Source organism: Cetorhinus maximus, chromosome 19 (assembly GCF_964194155.1).
Source record: "Cetorhinus maximus chromosome 19, sCetMax3.hap1.1, whole genome shotgun sequence".
Lineage (NCBI taxonomy): Eukaryota > Metazoa > Chordata > Chondrichthyes > Lamniformes > Cetorhinidae > Cetorhinus > Cetorhinus maximus.
This window is the reverse complement of record NC_135897.1, coordinates 33,926,272-33,952,231: the sequence shown is the minus strand read 5'-3', so window position 1 is coordinate 33,952,231 and position 25,960 is coordinate 33,926,272. Positions and strand designations below refer to the sequence as shown.

At 37.3% G+C, this 25,960-nt stretch overlaps 1 protein-coding gene across 3 annotated transcripts in view; it reads left to right on the top strand.

The window, feature by feature from the left end:
* LOC144693735 (solute carrier family 25 member 36) overlaps positions 1-22,108 on the top strand; it is a 66,583-nt gene extending 44,475 nt beyond the window's left edge. For all 3 annotated transcript variants that reach the window (XM_078563684.1, XM_078563685.1, XM_078563683.1), the window contains 3 exons: positions 9,544-9,610; positions 13,933-14,222; positions 15,784-22,108. In XM_078563684.1, coding sequence (XP_078419810.1) covers positions 9,544-9,610; positions 13,933-14,222; positions 15,784-15,977 — 551 coding nt within the window. In that variant the 3' untranslated portion in view covers positions 15,978-22,108. The remainder of the gene's footprint in view (positions 1-9,543; positions 9,611-13,932; positions 14,223-15,783) is intronic.
* The last annotated feature ends 3,852 nt before the right edge of the window (positions 22,109-25,960 follow it).

Sequence of the window (25,960 nt, the reverse complement as noted above, 5' to 3'; positions counted from 1 at the left end):
TCATAAATTTATTTTTTCCTGTGTAAAGTTGATCATTTGTATGATTACATCATAACATGAACTTAAAACTGTAACACTAAGAAAAGGGATAACCACAACTAAATTTTTTGTGTGACGTCACTATGTATACTACATTTTAACTGGACTATTTAACAAAAGGGTAGAAGCAATTTTAAAAATAGTATGGGTGATAAACTGACACTGGACGCTTGCTGATTGATGTTAGGTGGCAACAATGTCAAAGTTGCTTACCATACTCATGACTTGAAACTATCTTTCAATTGGTACTGTGGTTCACAAATTATACTGAAGATAGTCTATAGTTTAGTAGCTTCTCCCATATCCTTCAAAAATGAATAATGAAAATTAGGCATTGAGCTTTTCCCAGTTTTACTTACTGAATACATTTTATGTAGCACTGAGTCTCACGGACCAGGAGGGTCCCTGATTTGATCCCTAGCCTCTTCTGAATTAATTGCTCACACTCTGGGAAATTGTGCTGCTATAGTTGGATTGGGGTAGAACAGTGAAAAATTCAACTAGGTTCCTAATCTTAATTTCCTTCCTATGAATCCTTTTAAAAGGCTTATGTGTGCATAGGGCAGAATAATTTTTGCCTGTTCTGCCACCCCACTTCACCCATTGTAAAACAGCATAATAACTCACTATCAAGTCTCTTCCCGCCAGAATGACCACTTAGTCAACGATACCAAATGATACTTGGCATCCCTGCAATTATATGGCAGCATGTGTCAGTGCTTCAGAATAGGGGAAAATAGAGCTTAAAGGAAAAAGAACCTGAAGAATCAATCATGGAAGAATAGTATCTTTTCATTTGGTATCCAGTTAATTCATCTTTAACCCTTTACCTTTTTTTTAAAAAAAAGTTAACACACATTTTCTTAATGGCATGAAGGCATAAACTGTGGTGTAAAACTATGAACAGTACTGCAAAGCTTTTAGTAAAATCCAGGATATTATACTGAAAATGTTGTTTTAGCAGGATTAATAATAAAAGATTCATTTTACACAGAAAATGACTAGTAATGCATGGATGTGTTGTTTTCTGTTTGTTTTGTCGGCCTAAAATTGTTTGTTAACCACATTAGAGAAATATCTTGAAACCTAAAATTGTGCTCAAACTTTCATGGTGGAGATCAGTTACAGTGGATTCCTTGTGATGTGAGGATCTGTCTTCAGGTTGGATGGCCTTTGTTCCCTTTAACCTCACTGGTTAGTTGATGTTTTCACACATGCCTTGCATTACAACACAATTATTTTTATTTTGACAGAATTGTGGGAAACAACAAAAATCATGTAAATGCAAAAAACATAACATAGATTTTTTGGGGGGGCTTTTTCAATTGTTATCAGGGGTAATAGCCCAGAAGCCCAAGTGACCATGTATGAAAATTGCTAGAGGAGAAGGTTTGTTCCAAAGTTTGTGGGTAGTTTGGAAAACCTGCTGAAAAAGAAAGGTAAGCGAGATGTTTTGCAAAAAAAATTTCAGATGCAAAATGCTAACCTTGTCACTTTTTGGGAATTGGAAATGTCTTCCTTTTTCTATATTTGCCCATACAGGTTATTGTATTTTTTTGATAGTTTAAAATAAGTACTTTCATTGATCAGTGTGTCTGCTTGAATGATCAGGATGTGGCTACTGTGCAAGTTTGCAATGGTAGCCATTAAATTCTCACTTGCATATATAAGTTACTGAATTAAATAACTGAAGTTTTTTATGCAATCGTATTTTGAGTAGCCCATTCCAGGAAGTTAGAAATCAAAAGTAAAGGGAATTAAATTTGGAAGGCTTTTTTTATCTTGGGAAAAGTAATCTAAAATGAGAAGTATAAAACATGGTTGAAGTATATGATAGGGTAGATGGAACATGACTTCAGTACAAGATGTCAACTGATCACTGAAATGCAAGGAAGCACCTTATTCCAATTAAGTGCACATGATTGGGCCTGATTAACAAATAAAAGGAGCTAACTAGGAAACCTTATACTTGATATTAACCCTTTCCCAAAATTTCTCCTTTTTAAAAATTCAAATGGTACCTCACTTTCTCCATTTACTGTTACTACATAGCCCTTTGAAAAGAAAATTACAAAGCTGACTGATGGAATAGCTTAGCTTGCTGACTTTTCATCTCAAGACTTTTGTTTCAATCTAGTTCAGGCTAATGGTATGAAAATCAGGACGAGAACATCAAAAATGAGAAAAGCTAAAAGAGCTCTTTCCCGTATGCTTTTCAAAATGCATAAACTTTTATAAAAGTAGAGATATATACAATATGAATATTATCATTAGATTATGCCCATTAATAGACTTGTTACTTGAGGAAATGGGAGAAGAATGCAATGTCACAAATGTTAGCTTGACAGCTCAAGTTGCAACTGAATATTTTATGAGCCTTTGTGTGGATCTCTATGTTTGTCAATTTTCCTTCTCCCTCGCAACAGTTTTGTTTGTGTCAACCCACCTAGAAAACCAGTTTTCTAACCTCCTCTGTGAAGATGCTGACTTGAGATAGGACATAGTTCCAGACCATTGGTGTCTTACGCAAGTGCTTAATCTAGTACGAACATGAACAGCAAACATCGGAAAACTATTCATTTGCAGAGGCATCATGCTATCCTTGCCAACATCCCTCAGAGCACCTTCCAACAGGGGCCACTGGACAGCACTGAAGTGAGAATCCAGGCTGATTTCAACCCCATCCTACTCCCAGTTTGGAGGCATTGACAAAATTATAACATTTCCTATCATGCCCTGGATTAGATCATCTGACTCGGACTGAATTAGGGGTCAAGCCAGTAACCTTAGTGGTCTGTTTGGCTCACTACCAAGCCACTCTTTTTATTCTTTCATGGAATGTGGGTGTTGCTTTCAAGACAAGCATTTCTTGCCCACCCTAATTACCCTTGGGAACCACCACCTTCAACCACTGCAATCCACAAGGGGGTGCGGAGTTCCAGGATCTTGACCCAGCAACGCTGAAGGAATGACAAATGTATTTGGGAGATGCTGTCAATGATGTCTTGATTGATTGCTGCTGTGCATCTTGTAGATAGTACATACTGCAGCCACAGTGTGCCAGTTGTGGAGGGAGTGAATATTTAAGCTGGTGAGTGGTTTGCTGTGTCCTGATGGCGTTGAGCAACTCGAGTGTTGATGGAGCTGTGGTCACCCAAGCAAGTGTAAAGTACTTCACACTCTTAACTTGTGCCTTGTAGATGGTAAAAAGGCTTTGGGGAATCAAGATGAGTCACTCTGCTGAATACACCAGCCTCTGACCTACCCTTGTGGCTGCAGTATTTATGTGACTGGTCAGTTAAGTTTCTGGTTAATAGCGAACCCCATGATGTAGTGGGGGGCGGAATTCAATGATGCTGATGCTGTTGAATGTCAAGAGGTGGTTGTTAGGTTCTCTCCTGTTAGAGATGGTCCTTGCTTGCCACTTGTGTGGTGCAAATGTTACTTGTGACTTAACAGCCAAAGTCTGAGTATTGTTCAGGAGAGCAAGAACTGCTTCCTCAACTGGGGAGTTGTGAATGGAACTGAACAGAGTGCAGCCATCAATGAAAATGTCCACTTCTGATTTTATGATGGAAGGGCGGTCGATGATGAAGCAGCTGAAGATGTTTGGGCCTAGGACACTGTCCTGAGAAACTCCTGAGACTGAGCTAATTGACCTCCAAGATCCATAACCATCTTCCTTTGTGATAAGTAGGGCTATAGCTAGTGGAGAGCGCTCTCTCTCTTTTCTCCCCCCCCCCCCCCCCCCCAATTCCTATTTTACTAGGACTCTGATGCCACACACTGTCAAGTGTTGCCTTGATGTTAAAGCCAGTCACTCACCTTATGATGGCGCATTAGACTCACCTTATGATGGCGCATTAGACTCACCTTATGATGGTGCATTAGACTCACCAAGTTGCAGACAGTGTTCATTTTTACCATGTTTCTTTTGTTTTCATACTTTGATTGTGGAAGGTGCATGAAGTAATGGTGCAATGAATTTCTAAGGAAAATGTTTTCTCAGAATTCAGTCCTTTTGCTGGGGAGGGAAGGCCAAGTATACTTAATTCTGTGAATAAATAGGAAAAATATTTAATGTTCTTTCATGCTCTGTTTAATTTACTTTTGTGTAAAATAGTCCTTGTTTAGTGCATCATAAGACAGTTAGTATAGTAAAGCATACTAAGGTGTTTGAGATGAAAAACAGAGGCATAGTATTTGGAGAAGTGATGTCAGAGATGGTCAAAGAAGTAAACTTTGAAGAGGCTTTTGAAGGTTTGGAAGGGGAGGAGGGAAGCAGAGGGATTTCGGGAGGGACTTCCAGAATGTGTAGCAAAAACCACTGTAGACTATGCCACTGAAATTGGAGTAGGGAAGGAGAGCAATGCCACTGGAGCATACTGTTGGCAGAGATAATAAAGAGAAGGACAGGGCCATGGAGACTGTCTAGGTTACATTGGATTTAAACATTTTAATGATACCACACAGATTGGTTGAATGATCTCATTGTTCAAATTGTGCTTCAAAAGTCTGAATAGTGAGAATATACCAAATTTATAATCTCAGGACGTGCATGAAAAGGGCTTGCTTGTGAACCCAGTCTTTGGACTGAATTTTGGACCATTAATAGATCCCTCTAATTAGCTCAGTGTTTTGAACAGCTCAGGCTTAAAATGACAAAAAAAGAACAATATTTAGGATAGACTTTTCCTTTGGATATAATAACTAAATACACGCAATTCGATCAAATCATGTTTATCGATTGTCAAATGCCAACTTTTACTTTAGAGCAATTTCCAGAAATGCAGCTGGCTGGAACTGTTTTTCATAAATATTTATTCCCGTTTGATTCACAGAATAAACTGATTTCTGTCATTGTGCATTCCCTGATTGAACACCCACACTGAGGCTCAAAATTGAATAACCACTCTTGCTACTAATACTCGTAGAATCCTAGCTCAGCCAAAGGAGAATATTAAAAAGTATTTTTACAGCTAACCAATGCAACCTTGTCTGGAAAACTTTTATTTTTAATTCTCTATCTTCCTCCCATGACAGCATGTCTTTATTCACAATCACTAGAAGATAAGTAGCCGAGGGTGGACCAATTGCTAGTTATTTTCTCCTTGACTGTGTGAAAGATCATAAAATGTAAGAGGAGTTGCATGGACAGTCTGTATCTTATGGTTGTGACACAGTTCATTGAAAACTCTTGAAGTGGACTATCTTTGCCAATTTTAGTGAAGTAGTTGATTCAAACACAAAACATTTCTTTAATATAAAAGGAAAATACTGCAGATTCCTAAACTCTGAAACAAAAACAGAAAATTGCTGGAAAAACTCAGCAGGTCTGACCTCCAAGAACCACAACCATCTTCCTTTGTGATGGTGAAACAGAGTTAACGTTTTGAGTCCGTATGACTTTTCTTCAGGGCGCAAAACATTTCTTGTTACTTATTCACATTTAAAATTGATGCAATCACAGACAGGAACTAAAACAAGACTTTAGTTTACCCACAGCACAAAAAATACTGTTGCAAGACTACTTTCATCCTCGTTAAACTTTGAATTTGTCCATAATTTGTATTCAGGAGAATCTAACGTGGTTTCTAACCTGAGCATTGTTATGGTATTTGTTCTGTTTTGTCATGTTTCTTTGTTTTAGGGTAAATGCTATCCTATGGAACGTGCATTGGATTCTTTGAATGGGCAGATTCCCCATAGAAATACACTGACACTTCTGCACTATCTCCAGGGTTCTGTCAATATAGTAACACGAGGTTGGGAGAAATTCTGCAAATATTCAAGTGTTTTTGACAAAGAAATGCAAATGTTTAGAGTAGTTACCAAGTTGTGTTATATGTTCACATAAACATGTTCAAATAAATTCACTGATTCTGTTTCATTTTCATTCCAAATATCTTTTACTGTAGAGATGAAATAAAATCTGTCTTGTGAGAAGGGATTCATTAATGTAGCTCCATTGATGCTCATTATTATTTAACATGTCCTATACTGCTTGGTGATTGTTACTTATGCACTGCACAGTCAAGGAAGATTATACTCTAGATTATAAAAGCGTTGGAGATCATCTTAGATTTCTTAATGGTTATTTGGTAGACTTCTAGAAATAAAAATGTAATATGTTAAGGCTCCTGAAGTTGTAAATGTTTTTCTATTGATTTGCTTTCTCAAATTTGCTACATCCTGACTATAAGACAAGGTTAGCATTTTTACCTGTTCCAAAATATTAACAAATGACATTGTCTTTTTTAATAGTGTACTACCGATGGTGATAATTTTGTAAGAGTATTCCATTAATGGTATTTTGTGATTTTAAGCGACCTTGCCATGCTGCAAATAGCAAAAATTCAGTACTCCAATGTTTAAGTATAAGCTTTTTCATTATCACATTTTGGCCCTGTTTTTAATTCACAGTCGTTCAAGAGGGGGGAAAAAACTCAGCTTGAATGAGACTTGCAATTAATTATTTGAGTTCTACCAAAAGGTACAGTATTGCAAGTTCATCTGATAAGGTCACTGCTTGTTGTTGTGATACAGAAAGCCTGTGTCTATTTTAGGCGCATACTGTACATTTCTCCCAAGAAAAGAGTGAAATCCTGTCATCCCATGCTACACATCAGCAGGTCACTTCCTATCGTCAGTGTAAGCAGAAATAACGACTAGCTTTAACCCTGTGAGTACTGAACTGAGCGCCGATTGCAGCCTATAGTGTAATGTGTACCAGTAGTATTTAATAGTTATTCCAGGTTCTGAGTACTGTTTGTCATTTTTTAAAAATGCACTACATACTTTCATTTGATGTCTTGTCTATATGTGAACATTTTAGAGTATCTATATTAGTTGCATTGCACCAAGCCACCATTTACAACACTCAATTCGTCAGCCTTCAGAGTTCAGAGATAATTAGTGAAGATCATCTCATTGGGGGCTCAAGTGCCTTGCGAAATTCGGAAGAAACCAGTTCCAGGAATCTCATTACAAACCCGTGTCATTTTAGGGAAGGAAACCAGCCCGCCTTGCCTGGTCTGGCCTGCATGTAACCACAATCCCACACCAACCGCACCAAGAGCTAACTCTCTTAACTACTCGCTAAAGTAGCCTACCAAGCCTCTCCATTAAATCAGTAAGCTGAAAAGGATAACCGCTTCAATGCACGGACTCCAGTGGTTCAAAAAGAAGGCCCAGTAATGCTAGGGATCAGCAATGAACGCTGACCTATATAACTACCTTTTGTTGATTAAACAAAAGCAAAATACCGTGGATGCTGAAAATCTGAAATAAAAACAGAAAATGGTGCAAATGCTCAAGTATGGAAGCATCTGTGGAGAGAGGAACAGAACATTCCAGGTCTGAGACCCTTCATCAGATGGAGTACCTGATGCGTTCTGTTTCTCTCTTCACAGATGCTGCCAGATCTGCTGTTGTGTTTCTAGCATTTTCTGCATTTAATGATTGAGCATCCTGTGCAACATTTAGGTGGAATATGTGAATGGTGTTTCTTATAGTCCTATGTAGCAGACTTTCTTTGTTATACCAATAACGAAAAGCAGTAGGTGGTCTAACGATCAGGTGGAATGCCTTGATGCCCATCAGTGGTAACCATGAAACTATCGATTGTCATATTTTTTTAAAAACTACATCTGGTTCACTAATGTCCTCTAGGGAACAATATCTGTTGTTCTTACCTGGCCTGGCCTACATGCGACTCTAGACCAATAGCGATGTGGTTGACTCTTAACTGCCCTCTGAAATGGCCTAGCAAGCCACTCAGCTCAAGGGCAATTAGGAAAGGGCAACAAATGCTGGCCTTATCAGCAACACCCACATCCCATGAAAGAATATTTTTTTTTAAAGTACGTTTAATTAGTGTGAAAACCCTAAGCTCCCAGTAAAACCTCCCAGTCTCTTCCATCCCATCATGAACATATTCTGAGCACATTTACTAAGAACTACAATAGCAGAAAAATGTTACTTAATGCCACATTGGTAGCAGGGGTCTGGGGGTGGTAGGTGGCGTGTAGATTTAAAGCTAGTGCTACTTGATACCCAAATGAAGGCAAGAGTTCAAGTCACAGAATTGACTGGCTGGCATCAAGTAAATTCAGGAGGAAGTTGTCTGTTGGACTGCCTTGTCTTGTGAAATGAAAAATCAACAGTCAAGACTTTCTAGATATTTATTTATAATTAGAGCTTAAGCGTTTATATAAAGAAACACTGTGCAGTGTTGTCTTGTCTATTTTACAAATAGGTAAAACAAGATTTTAAGTTAATTTCTCAACAGTAATGTACAGTACATTATATGTTAGCTTAAAGCCCGTTTATAGGTCAACCTTTTTCTTTTGACATTGAGAATTGTTTGTGGGTTGAATTGGCATAGATATTGCTGAAAATTATGGCAGAATCTGTCTACATCGTCCTCACCATTTGAGGTGCTTTTGTTTTCCACTCATTTTTCACACCAGTGACTAACAGCTGTGGAAAGTGTCAGGCACCAGCAAACGTTTCATGCCCTCCTCCTCTGTTTAATTTTCTTCACTCCATTCCAGGGGATGTTGATACATGCTAGTTCCACAGATGTCAACAACCCTTTGCAATCTCGCCCAAGTTGTCATTCATCAGTGTCAGCCTACACAATGAATGTCAATAGGTTAATTTACCATGTGTGGACATGTTGAGTTGCTTTTATCCTCACACAACATACATGCAGCTCCCACATTCTAACCGGTTCAGTGGCAAGAACATTAACTAACTTAGTTCAGTTGACTGCCATTCTAGCAGATATCAACTAGCATGGCACAAACCTGGAGCCTTGTTCATGGTTTAATACCACACAGGTTAGTGTCTTTACCCATTGTGCTGTTAGAGGAGCTCGCCAAAATTTTAAAATGAAATGTGAAATCAAAATTCAAAGTATTCAGAGTTCGTGTTAATAGGATTTACCTTGAAGGATTAGTTTAGTTTCTGACTTCCCTCTAACTATATTCAGACAACAATATTTTTGTCACTTAATGTAAAAAGTAAATGATGGAAATCTCTGGTACCTGCCTTTCATAAATAATTTTCTTTAGTTAACAACATTATTGCAACATTTTCCTATCTCTGGGAAAATTGTTCTGATCACCATTTGTGATGATGCAGAAATACACCCAGAAAGAAGGTAGTTCCAATCTTGCTATGACTAAAGCAATTCCCACCACCACCTTCCCTCCAACCCCTTGTGTGTGACTAGTGTTTCTATTCTGGAAGACAAGTAAAATTTACTTATGCATGCATATTTCCATTTCACAATGTCAGTCATTCTTAATTTGCTATTTCAATAAACTTGAGGACATTTGCCAGTTTGAAAAATAAACCATCACCAAATTCCTAATTTGCCAATGTGCATTTTATATGCAGCAGATATTAAAATGTGGATTTACTTGAGTAGATCATTTAAATCAGCTCTGAGTTCAGTGTTCATAGTCCTGGTTTTGAGTATTTGTTATTTCTTCCCAGGCTTTACGGCTATTACAGCCACCAATCCCATTTGGCTAATAAAGACACGCTTGCAACTGGAAGCACGGTAAATAAGACCTTTTTGTTGAATGTAATACTGCTTAGTATTTATTGGAAAAACTAAAACTTGTTAACATACTACATGTATTTTCATAGAAACTAACATTATTCCTTTTTAAAAGTGTTAAAGTTCCGCATAGAGATAACGAACAATTTTTTTAAAAAATGATGTCCTCAAATGTGCTTTGACTTGCTTTGTTGTATGAAATATGAGACATGGTCAAGTACCTAAGCCTTTGTACATGACACTTTTTTTTATTGCAATGAATTCCAGCTATGCCTAGTTTTCCCATATGACATGATTAACAATAAAATGAAAGTCATTTAAACCCGGATCAGAATTAATTGAATGCTAATGCAGGACTTGCTGTAGATACAATCCTTTTGAGCACCAAAGCATCCCAGCATTTACATCCAATTTCCAGTGGGCTTTGTTAACTTAGAAATATTTTTTTATTTAAATGCCCAATTGTTTGAGATGCAAAGCAATTGAACCAGAAGAGAGAAAATAAGCCATTAGAGTAGAAGCACAGGTTAGGGTGTGTAATTCAAATAAGTGAACTTTATGCAAACAGAGTATAACGGATAGCCTGAAGCAATTGTGGCAAAATCAACTTGGCATGGTAGTCATTAATGAGACAGGACTGGCAACCAAATATACCATGTTTATAAGGTTTATGGGAAAGATAGGACAAATGGTTGAGGGGCAGGAGTAGCCTTGGTGATTAAGGATGAAATAGTTTCAATGATAAGAGAGGATATAGTGAAAGATATGCAGGCAATGGCAACTCTATGGGTAGAATTAAGAAATAGAAAAGGATTTAAGACTGCAGTGGGAGTTGTGTGTAGGCCTCCTGGTAGCAGCTGTGAAGTGTGTAGGTTGCAAAATTGCAGCAATTAGACAAACGTGTAGTAATGGGGGATTTTAACTTGCATACAGATTAGGAAAAGACTAGCACAAGTCAGAAAGGTGGTAAATTTCTTGTGTTTCTGGGATAGTTTTCTGAATTAATATGTCATAGAGCCTTCAAGTGGGCACCAGATATTAGATTTGGTAATTATTTAATGACTTAGCTTTAGTTAACATCCTAATAGTGCATGAATATTCATCTTGATAGCGATTATAATATAGGCCTGAATTTTTCAGGTGGCGGGTGAGCTCGGCAGAAACGGGCTCGGGCAGTCGTGGAGCCGATCACCACCTGCGATCGACTCCGCGCCGCCATTTTATGTGGGCAGGCTAATTAAGGCCTGCCCAGCATTAGCGCTGAGCACTACGGGTCGCGTCTTCTTGTGCAGGTGGGGGGAGGAGTGAGAGACAGGGCCAGTACTCTTTCACGCATGCGCGCAAAAGAACACCTCAATCTCCCTGAGGCACGGAGCTGCCTCGGAGATTAAATCGCTACTGAAATGATTAAATAAATGGTTTAAAAATGTAATTAAACATGGCCCTCCTGTGACTGTCACAGATGGGATGGGTCATGTTTTTATATTTTGGAAACATTTTTTATTTAATTAATAAAAACTTTAGGAAACCTCATCCCACCCTTGGATGAGGTTTCCTGAAAAATGCAATGGCCGCTTGGCCTTTTCGCCTTCCCGCCAACCTTAATGTTGGAAGGGAAACGAAAAACCTCCGTTAACGGGCTTAATTGCCCTCTTAATTGTCGGTTGGCGTGCTTCCGAGTTTAGTGCATGCCCGCCGACTGAAATCTCACGAGAGCGTGATGACTTCAGGACGCTCGCCCGATGTCTCGTGCTATTTCACGCTTGAGCGGGTCAGGCGTGTACCTGCAAGCCGAGCGAAAAATTCTGCCCCTAGAATTTTTTTAGCTGCTTCATGTTTCTCCTTTTCAAACACGACGTTATACTTTATGGGCAGGATTTTTCATTCGGCGTGTGGGGGCAGGCCTGACACACCGACACGTAAAATGACACGCGATGATCTCAGGCGTGCGTCCCAACATCATTGCGCCGTCTCTCGATGTTTCGTTCGGCGGGCGCACGCCAGAGTCAGCTGTGCACCCGCTGATCTGTTAACGGCCTATTAAGGCAATTAAGGAAGTGATTAAGGGAATTGGTAATGCTGCCCGTCCAACCTTAAGGTTATTAAATTTAAAAAAAATGTATGGACAGAATTTTCATCTTGCATGTGTTCAGGCGACTGATTCTGATTGTGCATTTTTTTCTGGATTTTAAAATCACCCTTTATTGCATTTAAATTCTTCAGCTCCCTGAGGCAGCTCTCTGCCTTCAGGGAGCAGTCATTCCACACTCCCTGCCTCCGCGCTGACTTCAGTGCTCACCCTCCAACCTCCCCCACCCCGACAGCGCTGAGCCTTTCAGCGCACATTTCACGCTGGCTGGCCATTAAATCGTGATTAGAGGCCGATTGCAGCCGGGGGTCCGTACCCTGGCCGCTCCCGAGCCTGCCAATCGCGGGCGCCCACCGAACTAAAAGTCCTGCCCTAGATTTAAGTAAGGCTGGCTTCAATGCACTGAGACAGAGTGTGCCAACAGTAAACTGGGCAAATCTGTTAATGGGCAAAATGACAGAAGACCTGTGAGAGGTGTTCAAAAAAGAATTTCATCTGATACAGAACCAGTTTATATACCTAAGGGAAGAGAGCTCTACTTATCAACAAAGACAGTCATGGAAGACTAAAGGGGTAAGAGACAATACAAAACTAAAAGAAAGAGCATACAAAATACAACAAAAAAGTACAGATCCTAGCAACTGGGCAAGATATAAAGGGTGACAAAAGATTGCAGGAGCTAGGAAAAGGAGTATTAAGAGAAATTTGTCAAAACAATTTTCACGATTTATATGGAAAAAGAGAGGGTGTTCAAGAGCAATGTGAACTCCTTGAAAACTGATATCAGTGATACTGTCAATGACAATAAGGAAATGGTGGTAAGCTGAATATTCAAATTGCAGGAGTATTAACAGCAGAAGAAGAGGTCTGCATGCCAGATGCCCCAAAGAAACTTAATATTGAATCAGGGTCAGGGGCATGCCCAAATTAACATAAGCAAAATGACAGAAATTAATGGCATTGAAAAATGACAAATCCCTGAAAGCAGATGCTTTCCATCCCAGAATTTTAAAGGAAGTAGGTGGGTTTATGCCAAATTGCATGTGCACACTCAATGGAAAAAATGAAATCACATGATATTGACATCACATTGTGAGACTTTCCCTTGAGGCAAATACTCTCGTCTGTCAATTATTCCTTTCCCAGAATGCAAAAGCAACATGGTGTTTAATTTCCTTTTGTAGACATTGAGTTCATTCACATAAAGGCATTCAGTTCATTGTCACATGCACAAGCGCACATGATTATAATAGGGCATTCCTATACTAACTTTAGCTGCATCTACTTTCTATGTACACAAAGAATAACTAATAGATGGATCATAGTCTAGATCTGGATCTAAGGGTCAAAAGAGCTGTTGAGAAAATATGAATATATTATCAGTATTGCAAATTCTAAGCCACCAGCTTCAGAAGTATAAACAAAGCTTTTTACTTTTGTGGTGAAACAGAAATTCCAGATGTTAAAAGGAAGAAACTGTCATGTTTCTTTGCAGGTGGTGTTGGGTGAGGGGGGTGGTGTGAAGGAGAGGTGGAATTGCTATACTTGTCCCTGATATGTAATCATGGCGTGTCAATGATTCCCACTCAGATTCATATAATATATTAACTAATTCTTTCTGTAAAGATCAGGGTTGTATTTTCAGTTTTCCTCTACATAAACACACTTAATGCATTTAGGTGTTTATATTATAAATGGAATGAAGGAAAAATTACTTTTTATCCTAGGCCTCTTTTTAAATGAATACCCAGAGTTGTGATAACCTGTTATGTGATTTCTTCAATGAGAGTCTCTTTTATATGACTGTATTCGGAGAAAAAATGCAAAGACAGAAAATCTTGGCATTTATATAGTATCTCAGGCTTTCACGTTAAATGCCCTCCAAACATTAGAGGACTACACTGAGCCGTTATATTTAAACAATCAGAATTTTAAATAAAATGATAACCAAAGCTCAAACAGAGAAACATCTTTTTCTTTAATACTGGGAAAATCCTATTGACAAAATTTAACTAATTATCACAAATGAAAGACATATTGTGCTCTGCACTTTTAGTGTGTTATAATGTGTTTTAAGGACTGATGAAGTTGCCAGTTTTGATATTTGGAAAGGATTGATCATCTGCTCAAGAATAGCCAGTTCCTAGTACTATAATTTTAGTTCTATCAGAAGGTATTGGAAAAAAAAGTAGAAATTTTTAAACTGGAATTATCTCTTCGTCTTTTTTTCTAGGGACCGAGGTGAAAGGCGAATGAATGCTTTTGAATGTGTGCGAAGAGTCTATCACTCTGATGGTATCAGAGGCTTCTACAGAGGAATGTCTGCTTCCTACGCAGGCATCTCTGAGACTGTGATTCATTTTGTAATTTATGAAAGCATAAAGCAAAAACTGGTGCAATCAAAGACCTCTTCAAATATGGATCCTGAAGAAGATTCTGTAAAATATGCTTCTGACTTTATTGCCCTGATGCTAGCTGCTGCAACATCTAAAACATGCGCCACCAGTATAGCATATCCTCATGGTTAGTATTTTTTTGTGTGTACCTGAAGCTTTCAGTTTTATTTTGATGCTTTTCCCAGTCCCTTCTAGATTTTATATACATGTTCAAAAAAAGATTGCAGTTAAACCTAGGGTTATAAAATATATTCCAATTGTCAGGCCCTCACGTCTCCTCCATCCTTCCTGCCTTCCTCCTATTCCCATATTCGCCCGTTACTACTTGTGCCTGGACGGGGAGCTATCTTTGACTTGTTAAGACAATTTCTGCCTGGGTATGTAACAAACACTAGGGGCAGAATTTTACTTTCTGTGGGCGGGTGTGTGCCCAACCCAGACGGGTGTAAAATCGTGCAAGATGACATTGGGCGAATATTCCGCATCATTGCGCACTTGCGTGATATTTCGCCCAGCGGGCGTGCACGGCAGTCTGAACCATGTCTGCCAACAATTAAGCCCATTAATGGCACAATTATCAACGTTTTTTTTTCTGTGGCCTGTTCAACCTTCCGGTTGGCAGATGGGCCAATTGGCCAGGCGGCCTATACATTTCTGATGAAAGCTCATCCAAGGACGGGATGAAATCTCCATTAGGGAATAAAATAGAAAGAAATATCTGGGGACAACGTTTTTGAGGTATGCTTTCAGGTGCTTGATTGTGCTGCATGGACATTTTTTGGGCTTTATTTTATTATTTGGAGGTATGCGGCTCCCTGAGGTAGCTGTCTGCCTTCAGGGAGCTCAGAGGAAGCGCTCACCTGTGCCCACTGTGAAGTCATCACCCACCCTCTTCTCGCCCCCACGCTGGCTGCGCTGAGCTTTTCAGCGCATGTTTCACACTGGCTGACCATTAATTAGCCAGTCAGCGTGAAACCATGGTCGGGGGCCCATTTCTCGCCTACTCCCTGGCCTGCCGATCGTGTGCGCCCAACAAGGGAAAAATTCAGGCTTATGGAGCCACAACTTGTTCATTGCATCAAGCCCATTTTCCTAGTTGCACATACAGGTCCACAATAATTATATAATACTGTACTTTATATGGTCCTAAATTAACTGTTAAATATCAGCCTACAGTAAATTATACCAGTGAGCGAACTGTGCACCGATGGGGGATTCCCCACCCGAGGCTGCTCCCTTCTCCATCTGGATCTTGATCAGAAATGCTGAAATGAGATTATTAGGATTCAGTAGCCTAAATGTAGATTTAAAGTCATTGCCTTATATTTGACATCAATTTATGTCACCTACACGTTTTCAATGCTTTTCAACATCGCGTGGAACATCGGATTATCCAGAACTAATGCAGTGTTCTGTAAACCACATCCACAGATGTACAACCAAACAGACTTTATAAATGTGAAAGGTGGGACAGGGCATACACTCATAGGAAATAGACGAGATTGAGTGGCATTGTGGATTTGAACATTTTCTTTCGAAATTAGGAATTGGATTTCTAGCCCAGACTGAAATGAGAGTCTTTAGTGGCTGTGAAGGTCCCAGGTGAAATGAAACCGGACAATGGCGCTGTTAAGGTGCATGGTTTTTTTTTGACCATAAATTGAATCTTTAAAATTTCTTTTAAACAGAGGTCATAAGAACTAGACTACGAGAAGAAGGAACAAAATACAGGTCGTTTTTTCAGACATTTTCACTAGTAATATCTGAAGAAGGTTACAGATCTCTCTATCGTGGTCTTATCACTCATCTGGTCAGACAGATTCCAAACACCGCTATAATGATGGCCACCTATGAGCTCGTAGTTTATCTGCTTGATGGATAATGAAAACGCTGATTTAATGTAAGAACATGGAAGACCAAAGGATTTGACTGGACCAGAAAACCCCAGATAGATTTTAACTCTGAGAAAGATGAGTCAATGTGAAAATTTAATCTGCTGAAAACTTAATCTGCTGTTAAATCTCAATGTCTGATTCCTGAAGAAAATCTGCTCTGATCCAGAGGCTGGCATCGTCACCATGGCAATCACATAAAAAGACAATCACTTCTCTTGGCAGGGAACAGTTGAACAAATCTAAATTTTACGTTATCTTAGTTCTCTGTTTCTTTATGTACCATATTTCATTATTGCATCAGTATTATGATTTTTTTCCCCTAAAACTTTCAATTGTAGTAGTTTAATACCTTTTTTAATCATAAGAACACAATTCTTTACAGCCCCTTTGCTTAGGTAAAGCTATGTGCAAAACAAATCTACTCTTGTTACCATGCACATTTTTGCCAATGATATTGGAAGCAGTCCATAATCAATGGTAGTTGAGGCCCTCACCACATATTATCTATAGCAGTCTTTATTGATCAGAAAATTAAAACTTAAATGTTTTAAATTCTTCATTCATTGTTCAATATTGAAATCATGGTGCTAGGGTTTATTTTACAAATTTTGAATAATGTCAAAAATACATCACTTCCAATCTAACCTGGCCAAGAACTTCACTTGGAACTGCAGAAAATGGTGGTCTTGTAATTTCCCTAAAGGAAACACAGGTTCACAGAGTAACACTGATGTAAGTCAGTTACTTTAATACCCAACTATGCAGAAATCTAATTGAACTTGATAAGTGCTCCTCTGATGATTATATATTTTTTAGAATTGGTTTACTTGGCATCTGAAATATGACAGTAATGAATGTAAAGCAAGATAATTTGAGATTGATTTGTTTAGTGTTCCCTTTAAAATGTTGCATGGACTTATTGTGGGATATATGTTGGCTGTATTAAGAATCATTTGAGAAACAAATCTGCTGTAAGAATGATTGCATTATAAGGTAATCAGCCTATAGATACCTATGAAAAGGATGTTAATGTTACAAATGGAGCGGTTTGAAAAAAGAAATGAAATATAATGTAACATATACTGGAGTAAGTGCGAATTTTATGCTGAAGTGGGTGACGTTGCCTAGAAAATTTCCTCAAGCACTTTGTGGCCTTTCTGCCTTGTGGATTTTGTTTATTCTGATTCATAAATTGTAAAATTTTAACAGAAAATCTTTCACAAAAAGCCTGTTTAGCCTAATATTGTTTCAGTTAAGAGTTGTGCATTGTGCAGTATTAATTGCTTCTGGCTCCATACTCCGTTGTATAATTTGTATTTTTGGGTTTTGTTAGTCCAGTACATGATTAAGCATCTGCAACCTACATTTTTACATTTGTTGAAACCTTAACGAAATGTTTTTTTTTATTTTGAAACCTCATTTTGCCTTGAGCTGTTTTCTCTGATCATGATGTGGACCTTAAGAGACCGTGCCACGATCTCTTTATATTTTGATAGATTACAGTTTTGTTTATCCGAATCTTTATGGATAAATAGGGCTGTTGAGCTGAGGACAGAAACTGTTAAACATTTTTAAGTTCAAGAAACACAAGACTGAGTGCACTGTGTGCAGGTAAAATTGAGGTAACTGAAGGATATGCGACAATTTATGTGCAACTTAGTGAAAACATTTTTCAATACAGCTGATGGAATTATGGGTGCGTTTGGCAAGTTGTACTGGAGCAGAAGAACTTTATCAAGAAAGTTGCAGCAAGGCAGTATTGATGTGATTTTACAATTTAGACATCTGCACCTATTTGTAAGTGTAAATCTATTTTCAAAAATATTAACCATCCAGAATCTCAAACGCACAAGACTCGTGTTGAGCTATATTGCCTAGGACTTATTTTTTACAAAATATTTTAATGGTTATTTCTCATTACTGAGTATGTCATATCCTGGAAGAATCTGGTTTGCACTTGGGCTGGGATTATGCAGCTTCTCTTTGCCTAGCCATTATTTTCAATTTTACAACAATACCAATAATAATGTGATCACTCAAAATGTAACAGAATTTGAAATCCTCAACTATATCTAGGGTCAATATGACAATTTAGTAAAAACTGATACCTAGCAACAATATTGCTGTTCAATTCCAGTCCTAAAGTGTGCTTGATCCTTTTGCGTAGTGCATCCTTGGATGTAAATAATGTATGTACGTACTCTGTACAATATCATTAATTCTTGAGTCCTTATGTGCTTTGGATGCTTTTGCATTGCAAAGAATTAAAACAGAATATTAGCAAACACTACTGCAATTTCATTAGTAAGCAGTGTATATGGTGTTCCAGTATGCTTCTAAATACAGTATATTGTCTTTCACACATAAATATATTTAACCAGCTAGAAGAGAACATATATTTGTGTCCGCACAAATATGCCTCTCATCCAATGTTGTTTCAGATTCACCAATATTTGTATGTTCATTTTAAGGAACAGCTTGTATTAATGTACATGACTCAGATTTACCCACCCTAGTTTTAATGTCCATGATTCTTGTTCCCATATTTGTATAGAATCATAATTCCTTCCTGTATTAATAGATGTTGGTCTGAGTAAAAGAATGTTATGTGTGGGTTTATTGCTAAATTTTGGTTAATTTCATTGGACAATTTTTTGGTACTTTTGTCCAAATAATTGAAGAACAAATTGAATGATAAGGCAATCCCAAATGAATTCTACAATGTGAGGAATAAGCTATTATATTTTTCTCAATTAATTTAAGGGCGAGAAGACCAGATTAAGCTTAAAAGGTTTGCTGATAAATTAATAGTCAGATACAGATACAGTTGTTTGTCTGAAGTTTTATCTGTCCTTAGTACAGACTGTGAAAGAAACTATGCAGTTTTGTGTACAGATATTGGTATAAACAAAGTGGAGGGGGGAGGGGTGACTGCTCTTGTAAACTAATTAAAAGACAAAAACAAATAGGTAATGAGTTCCTTTGCCCATATCACTTGAGCATTTCACAGAACATTTTTCTGGATAAAAGACAATTAGCAGACCTGGTCAATATTTCACCTTCGCCCTCCAAACCCCTTGCTTGAACGAGGTGAGTCATGCCAGTGTATGGCTATGAGATGTTTTGCTCCTCCTCTGACTTGCTCAAGTGCCCATTCTTAGTCTCTTAAGTATGGTTAGTGAGTTTGAGTGTATTGATGGTTCATGGACCTACTGCATCACAGTTGAGCCTAATCCTGACCTTGTTCGATTCCTACATATATATATATATATATATATATATATATGGCCAGTAGTGGGAATTCCAGCTGATTTTATCCCTTCTATTCCAGGACAGCTCTAGTGCTCTCACCACCATCCCAGTTGAGTTTAACTAAGTTAACAGATGGGGGAGCTCAAACCCGAGATCCTCCTGGTCTATTCAACGGAGTAACAAACCGTGTCGTCTATTATATTCACAAATTATATTCCTCCTATTAAAGTACCAAAAGTTTCTCCCTTTTTGATATATATAATATCTGGGGCATTCAACAAGATTGGGCATAAAAGTAACTAAATTCGTAAGTTCTCAGTAAAGATTTTTTTTTAAAAAAGACCTTGTATCATACAATTTAGTTTAATTTTGCTGAAATGGGGAACGATGTTAAATGTTGTACTCCTTTTATTCACTTGAGGCTAAGCTGATCGAGTAATTCTTCTGTTCTGCATGTGTTTTCTCCTCATTTTTAAATGTAATCACTCTTTTAGTTTATGAATACACTTCAGCTGCCACTTCCAGGTTTCCTGTGTTCGGTATAAGTTCAAACACTCTGAATGCTATTAAATGTTTTGGGTATAGGATTAATATTTCTATTATTTACAGGAAGCTCCTACTGTATGAGTAAACAACTGATCGTATATGCAGCTTGTAAATGTTGATTCATAGTTTATGTGCTTAAAAAGCTCTGACTATAAATGGTAGTAATATGGGCAAGGCATTAGGACACTTGAGTCTACATATTTAAAACTTTTACAATTGTTTGATTCAAGTTCTTTAACTGAATAGAATTAATCTGTTAATCATACATTTTGATGGCCTTTTGTTCAAAATAAGTTACTGTTGGAACATAACCATTCATTTAGTGACTAACCCATTCATAAATGTTACTAACGTCCACAAATACATGCTCTACAAAATGTGATTGCATAATCCATTTTTGAAGTGCCCTTTTCAACAAATTAATGTTGAAACAAACCAAGCATTGATTTTCTAGAGTAAATATTACCACCTTAGTTATTTGATCATAATAATGAAAACATGGGAAATGTGGGTGGTGTAAAGCTCAGTAACTTTGGGCAAACCAGTTCTCTACTGGCAGTCGGACGACCAACATTTCAATTCCAGTTTTGCTAATCTCCATATGATGATTTTTCTTCACCTGTTCTTAGCCAGGCAACTAAGATTAAAAACTCCTGGGAAGTAGTTAAATGCTCTATTACACGAGTAGCAAAAGTTATTTGGACCTGCTGCTCAGAAGCATGTTTCTTGTCAGCTGGTCAGAGCAGAGCACTGAAAGCAATGAAAAAGTACTAATCGCTGATCATGCTTTCTGTTCCAACTGAAGAGAGAGGTATAAGAGCTTTGGATCGAAAGAAGGGAAGATTAAAGTTTTTATGCATATTTGACAAAAAAGGAGGAAGCTCAAGAGGCTGTAGCTCATATACTGTCAGTGTCCAACACAGATACAAGTTGTAATGTATGTAAGCAAGTGCATATATATTTTGATTCGCCTAATTTTTTTTCATCTTTTGTAGCTCAGGCTTTAGATACTGATTTTCAATAAAATATAAATGAACTGCAAATGCATCAAACAACTTCATAAAGACTGTAGTCTTTAGCAAACATTCAAATTGTTTACAGTTAATTTTTTTCAGATTTCTTTGCTTAACATTTATGGATGGTTGCCTAGTTCTTTAAAAATTGCTGTAAACAAACAATAGATATCTGATCATGTGATTGCACTGTGAATTTTTACAATGTTAAACATCTCATTGTGACTGTATTGTAAGAGAAGATTATATAATACTTGTTTAACGTTTTGCGGAGCAAAAGCAGTTTTAATTTAAAGCTTACTGTAATTTAGGTGACATTTCTGTGATGTGGACTTTCTTGGTTGTGCCCAATAGCTGAAAGGCATACTTTGTATTGAGTAACAAACCTGCTTTTTTTTATATATGTTAAAATGTTAATTACACATTAAAAAACATTAGCAGAACACACGAGCCTATAATTAATTTGATTTGAACATTATTTCAAATGATGCTAATTTCTGCACAAGACAACGAAAATATGAATTCCAACAGGGACAATTGTGGCATATAAAATTAAGAGTTTGGAGAACTCTTCTATAGTACAAGATCCTCCTTTTGTGTTCATAGAATTCACACGTCTGTCTACATATGTTATACTTACTCAGCAAACCTCTGATAGTAAAGGCCAATGTCTAATGAATCCTCATGGTTTGATTTTCCCGTCCTCCTCCATTTGTTTACAATCACAAGACCGTAAAATTTGAGGCAGCTTCTGACCAATGGATGGAATTTTCTTGCTATTGATGGTTATTTGCTGATTCATCTATGAACCCTAAAATGTTATGACATCAGTCTATCAATCAGCCATCCGTCACCCACCACAAAAAAAGTCACGTAGAATAGAGGTGAAGTGTGTGTACTTGAGATATGCTCTGCTTTTCCAAAATACAGTATTTTATAACAAAAAAATTGAATCTTACAAATTGTGAATGTTTCATGTCTCAATATTTTTAGCTTTTTATAATTATTTGTATAATAAATCCCCTTAAGTTCTAAATTATCTTTAATTCTGAAGTGAGGAAATAGTCTCCCTAGCTCTCCATGTGCAACTATTGAAAGCCTTTATTTGTCAACCAGTTACTCAAATTTGAAATGTAGGAAACCATGAGGACAATGTGACCCAATGGAAGAGATTATTACTAATGTGGCACTCTAATAAACTAACTCACAACAACTTTCTCTTTGCATATATAGTTTTAGCAGTTACTATTTTGTGCATCTTTGTGTATGTTGTGAAATGTTAATAAAGTTGAAAATAGATGCTTCAACTACTGTGTTTAATTTGTGTGGATTTTTGTTTGTGTTTTGGCATCCAAAATAAGGGCTTTCCCTAATTTTCCCCAATTCTAAGAATTCACATCAAATGAATATATGGATGGCGTACATAGACGGTTCACAGATTTACAAGACTCTTTGAATTACAAATTAAAGACAAGTTACTATGTACAGATTCTACATGGATTAAATCAAGTGTGAACAATTTTGCCAAGACTGGATCTTAGTTGTTTTTGTGCTACATTTCAAACTTTTAAATGGCTTGTTTGACTAATTTATAAGAGATTGTCAGTTGCCAATATGTGTTTTGTGACACTACTCTTCAGGATGTTTTAGTTTGTGTATTTTTAATGCAACTTTGAGATCAGTATTTCCTTGTGTCTTATTTGATGTCACAGAACAAGGTTAGATTGTGGAAGACATTTAAGAATGAGATTGCCTTATCTACACTGTTTAAGGATTATTCTGTCCACCTTGGAAATCTAAAACTACTAAAACCTTGTTTACTGTCTCTGCTAGAACTTGCCAGCAGCATTGAAAAAATACACCAGTTCATGGTGGTCTAATGCTACATTTTGATTACGGACCCACCCGAAGCATCAATTGCTTCGAACATTTATGGAAAATGGCTACAGCAGAGAGGATTTCATGTTACCCTTTAAGGAAAGTGTGTTACATTGTAAGATATGAGCGGCTTTGGATTCTCCAACAATATGCTATGTAAATGCATATACTGTAAACTACTGAGATATGACTGATTTTAAGATTTATTTTTACCTTCTGCTTCCAGACAATTTCAAGGATCTGGATATCATTTATTTTTATTTTCCCAAGAGTGGACCTTTTTTTCTGTTGCTGAATTTCAAGACTATTGTAATTGGAAGTTATTGAAACAAGTCATTAGATGTCAATATAAATATCGTGATTTCACTTGTCGGGATTTTTCATGGTATAGCATTGAATATTATGAAACCTGTTTGACTATACAACATAGCAAGTGGTTGCATATGAATTGTAAATTGAGAGATTTAAAGGAGTAAGATAACACTGTAAGAAGCCATTGTAAATTTGATATGCACAAATATTTTCTCAATAGATTGTTTTCAGAGTGGGAATTTATGCTCTGCTCCATCTTTAAAGCTGATGTTATATATTTCTAATTTCCCAGGGTGGCCAAGTGAACCATAATGGTGGGATTATTGTCTTTACTATTTTTTCACAGTGGAATAATAGGATCAATTAGAACCAAAAGTCCTCACTTCACAGACCCTAGCTCTACCATTGTTCAACAAGTCACAAAGTCATGCAGACCAGCAAGATCCAACTGTTCCTCAAGTCACCAAAATAAACCATTTGAAATGCATTGTGGAGAACAAACTGGGCAAACCTCCCACTCCTGATTACTATGCAACATGTTGATAAATGGTGGGAGTGGTTTGGAAAACATGAACTTGCATTTTATGTAGGACCTTTCATGATCTTTGGATATTACAGGTGACTGTAAAGCACCTTGGGAATGTAGACATTGTGCACTGTAAGGTCCCATAAACCTTCTACACAGCAAGGACACAAATGATCAGATCACCTGGGTTTTTTTAGGTATTGGATGAGAGATAAATAATATTGGCTTCAGCACCGGGGACAACTCCTTGCTCTTTAAATAGTGCCGTGAAATCTTTTGCATTTGCATTTGCATGAGGGAGTGGATGATACCTCAATTTAACATCTCAGCCAAATGATGGCACCTTGAATGGAGTAGCACTCCCTCAGTACTGCATTAAAATGTCAACCAGTTTCCAATCTCTTGTGTGATTTGATCCCACAACCGCCTAACTTCTGAGGTGAGAGTGCTACCACTGAACTAAGGCTGACATTAAAATTGATTGAGCTCAGCTGTTATGTTCCTTGCTGTCAAGTCATATGAACACGCTTGGGTGAGGTACTGAGGGAAGCTATCAACTCTGGGATCAGGCCAGTTGTAAATGACTTAAGCTCTGGAGGAGAATGGTTGTCTTTAAAGCATCAGTCTCTGATAGTATTTCCCCTTAACTCTGTTTTGTAGAAATTTTAAAGGCACTAAAATTCATTGTGGAAAAATAACTTCAGACAGCAAATATGATTAAAGCATGCAAATATTGGTTAAAAAAATTCATGCCGAATTTACATTTAGTACCATTTTCTACCAAAATTTATTGTATGAAATATTCAATTTTGATCTAGTGAAATAAAATTAACACTCTAATTGCAGCAGCATTAGTTTTGAAAGATAGTTGTATAATTTCCCTCTAATTATAATTCCAATGTAGTGTAAGATGGATCCTTACCACTTTTAGCCGTGGGGTGGCAGTGCAGTGAAGTGTTCCTTGGTAGGACAGAGAGCAGTTATGTACTCTAATATAATAAGAACAGTTTAAATGAAGGGATTTACTCTAATCAAAATTGATAGAAGAGCAGATAGTTAACTTGTTAGAAATTCTAGGAGCCAATTTACCAGAATTTGATTAATGGTTAAATAATTTTGTGATTTATAGGCAATTTGTGACTCAAGCCATTTATAAGTTTGCTTTGTAAGATGATAGAATGTCTAATATAGAGCCAATGCTCATTACAGTAGATGAGAATTGTTAAAACCATGCAGAACTAACACTTAAGACATTGGAGCAAGAGAAAACCACATGGAATGCCGAGCTTGCTCCACCCTTCAACATGATCGTGGCTGATCTTGGTTTCAATTTCACTTTCCTGCCCACTGCCCGTATCCCTCGATTCCTCGAGAAACCAAAAATCTGTCTATCTCCGCTTAAATATATTGAACGATGGCACATCCACAACCCTCTGGATTCGAGAATTCCAAAGATTTACAATCCTTTGAAGAAACTGCCTATGTTTAAATTGGGCAATTTTTAAAATCCGCTAACTAGTATTAACCATTTTCCATTTCTATTGCAGTCAATTTCAAAAATTGATACAACATATTAAATATCCTGGATGCTTGAAGCAGAAACAGATGTTCATTTTGGTAGTTTGCATCTTGTTAGGGATTACCTTGTCTACTTACATTATCTCTATTTGGCAGGTTAGAATTTGCACTGCCCAATAATGAATACAGTAGCAAAGTAACTAGCGCCTAACAGGTCCAAAGTATAAGGTAGCTATTCCAATCTTTCACTTTTGCTGTAGTATAACCGTCACCATCTATCCTAACAACTGGACATCACTTCCCTTTTATTTTTCAGCTTTCTAGCTACACCCACCTGAGGAATATGCAGAACAATTATGTACTCCTGAAAGGAACAGTTGAACATTGATAAATTATTTTTGTAATACATGGCACAGCAGCAATTCTGTTAATATTTCAGTTCTGAATATGAGCGTTGAAGATGAAGGAGTTTTCACCAACATGTCTGCTCAAAGCAGTGAGCCTGGGCAATATTTATGTAGGATAAAGATGTGGAATTACTTTTGTCTATAAATCCATGGAACACATCAAATTTTAAACATAATTTTGACTTAATGCTTAAAGCCAGAGATACATAATAGCCATAGCACCTGTGTGAGGGTCTGTGATAAATTAGGAAAGCAAAAGATTGTGGGTACTGGAAATCTGAAATAAAAACAAAAAATGTGAGGAACACTCAGCTCTGAAAGCATCTGTGGAGAGAGAGAAACGGAATCATCGTTTAACATCCATGACCTTTCATCAGAACTGTTCTGTCCAATTCAACAACATAAAGTACCAACACATTCACAATATTGCACAATATCCTCCCAAGAAATGAAGGACAATCACTAGAACTTTTACTGTACTCTTCCACTATACAAATAATGAAATGTTGACTATACTT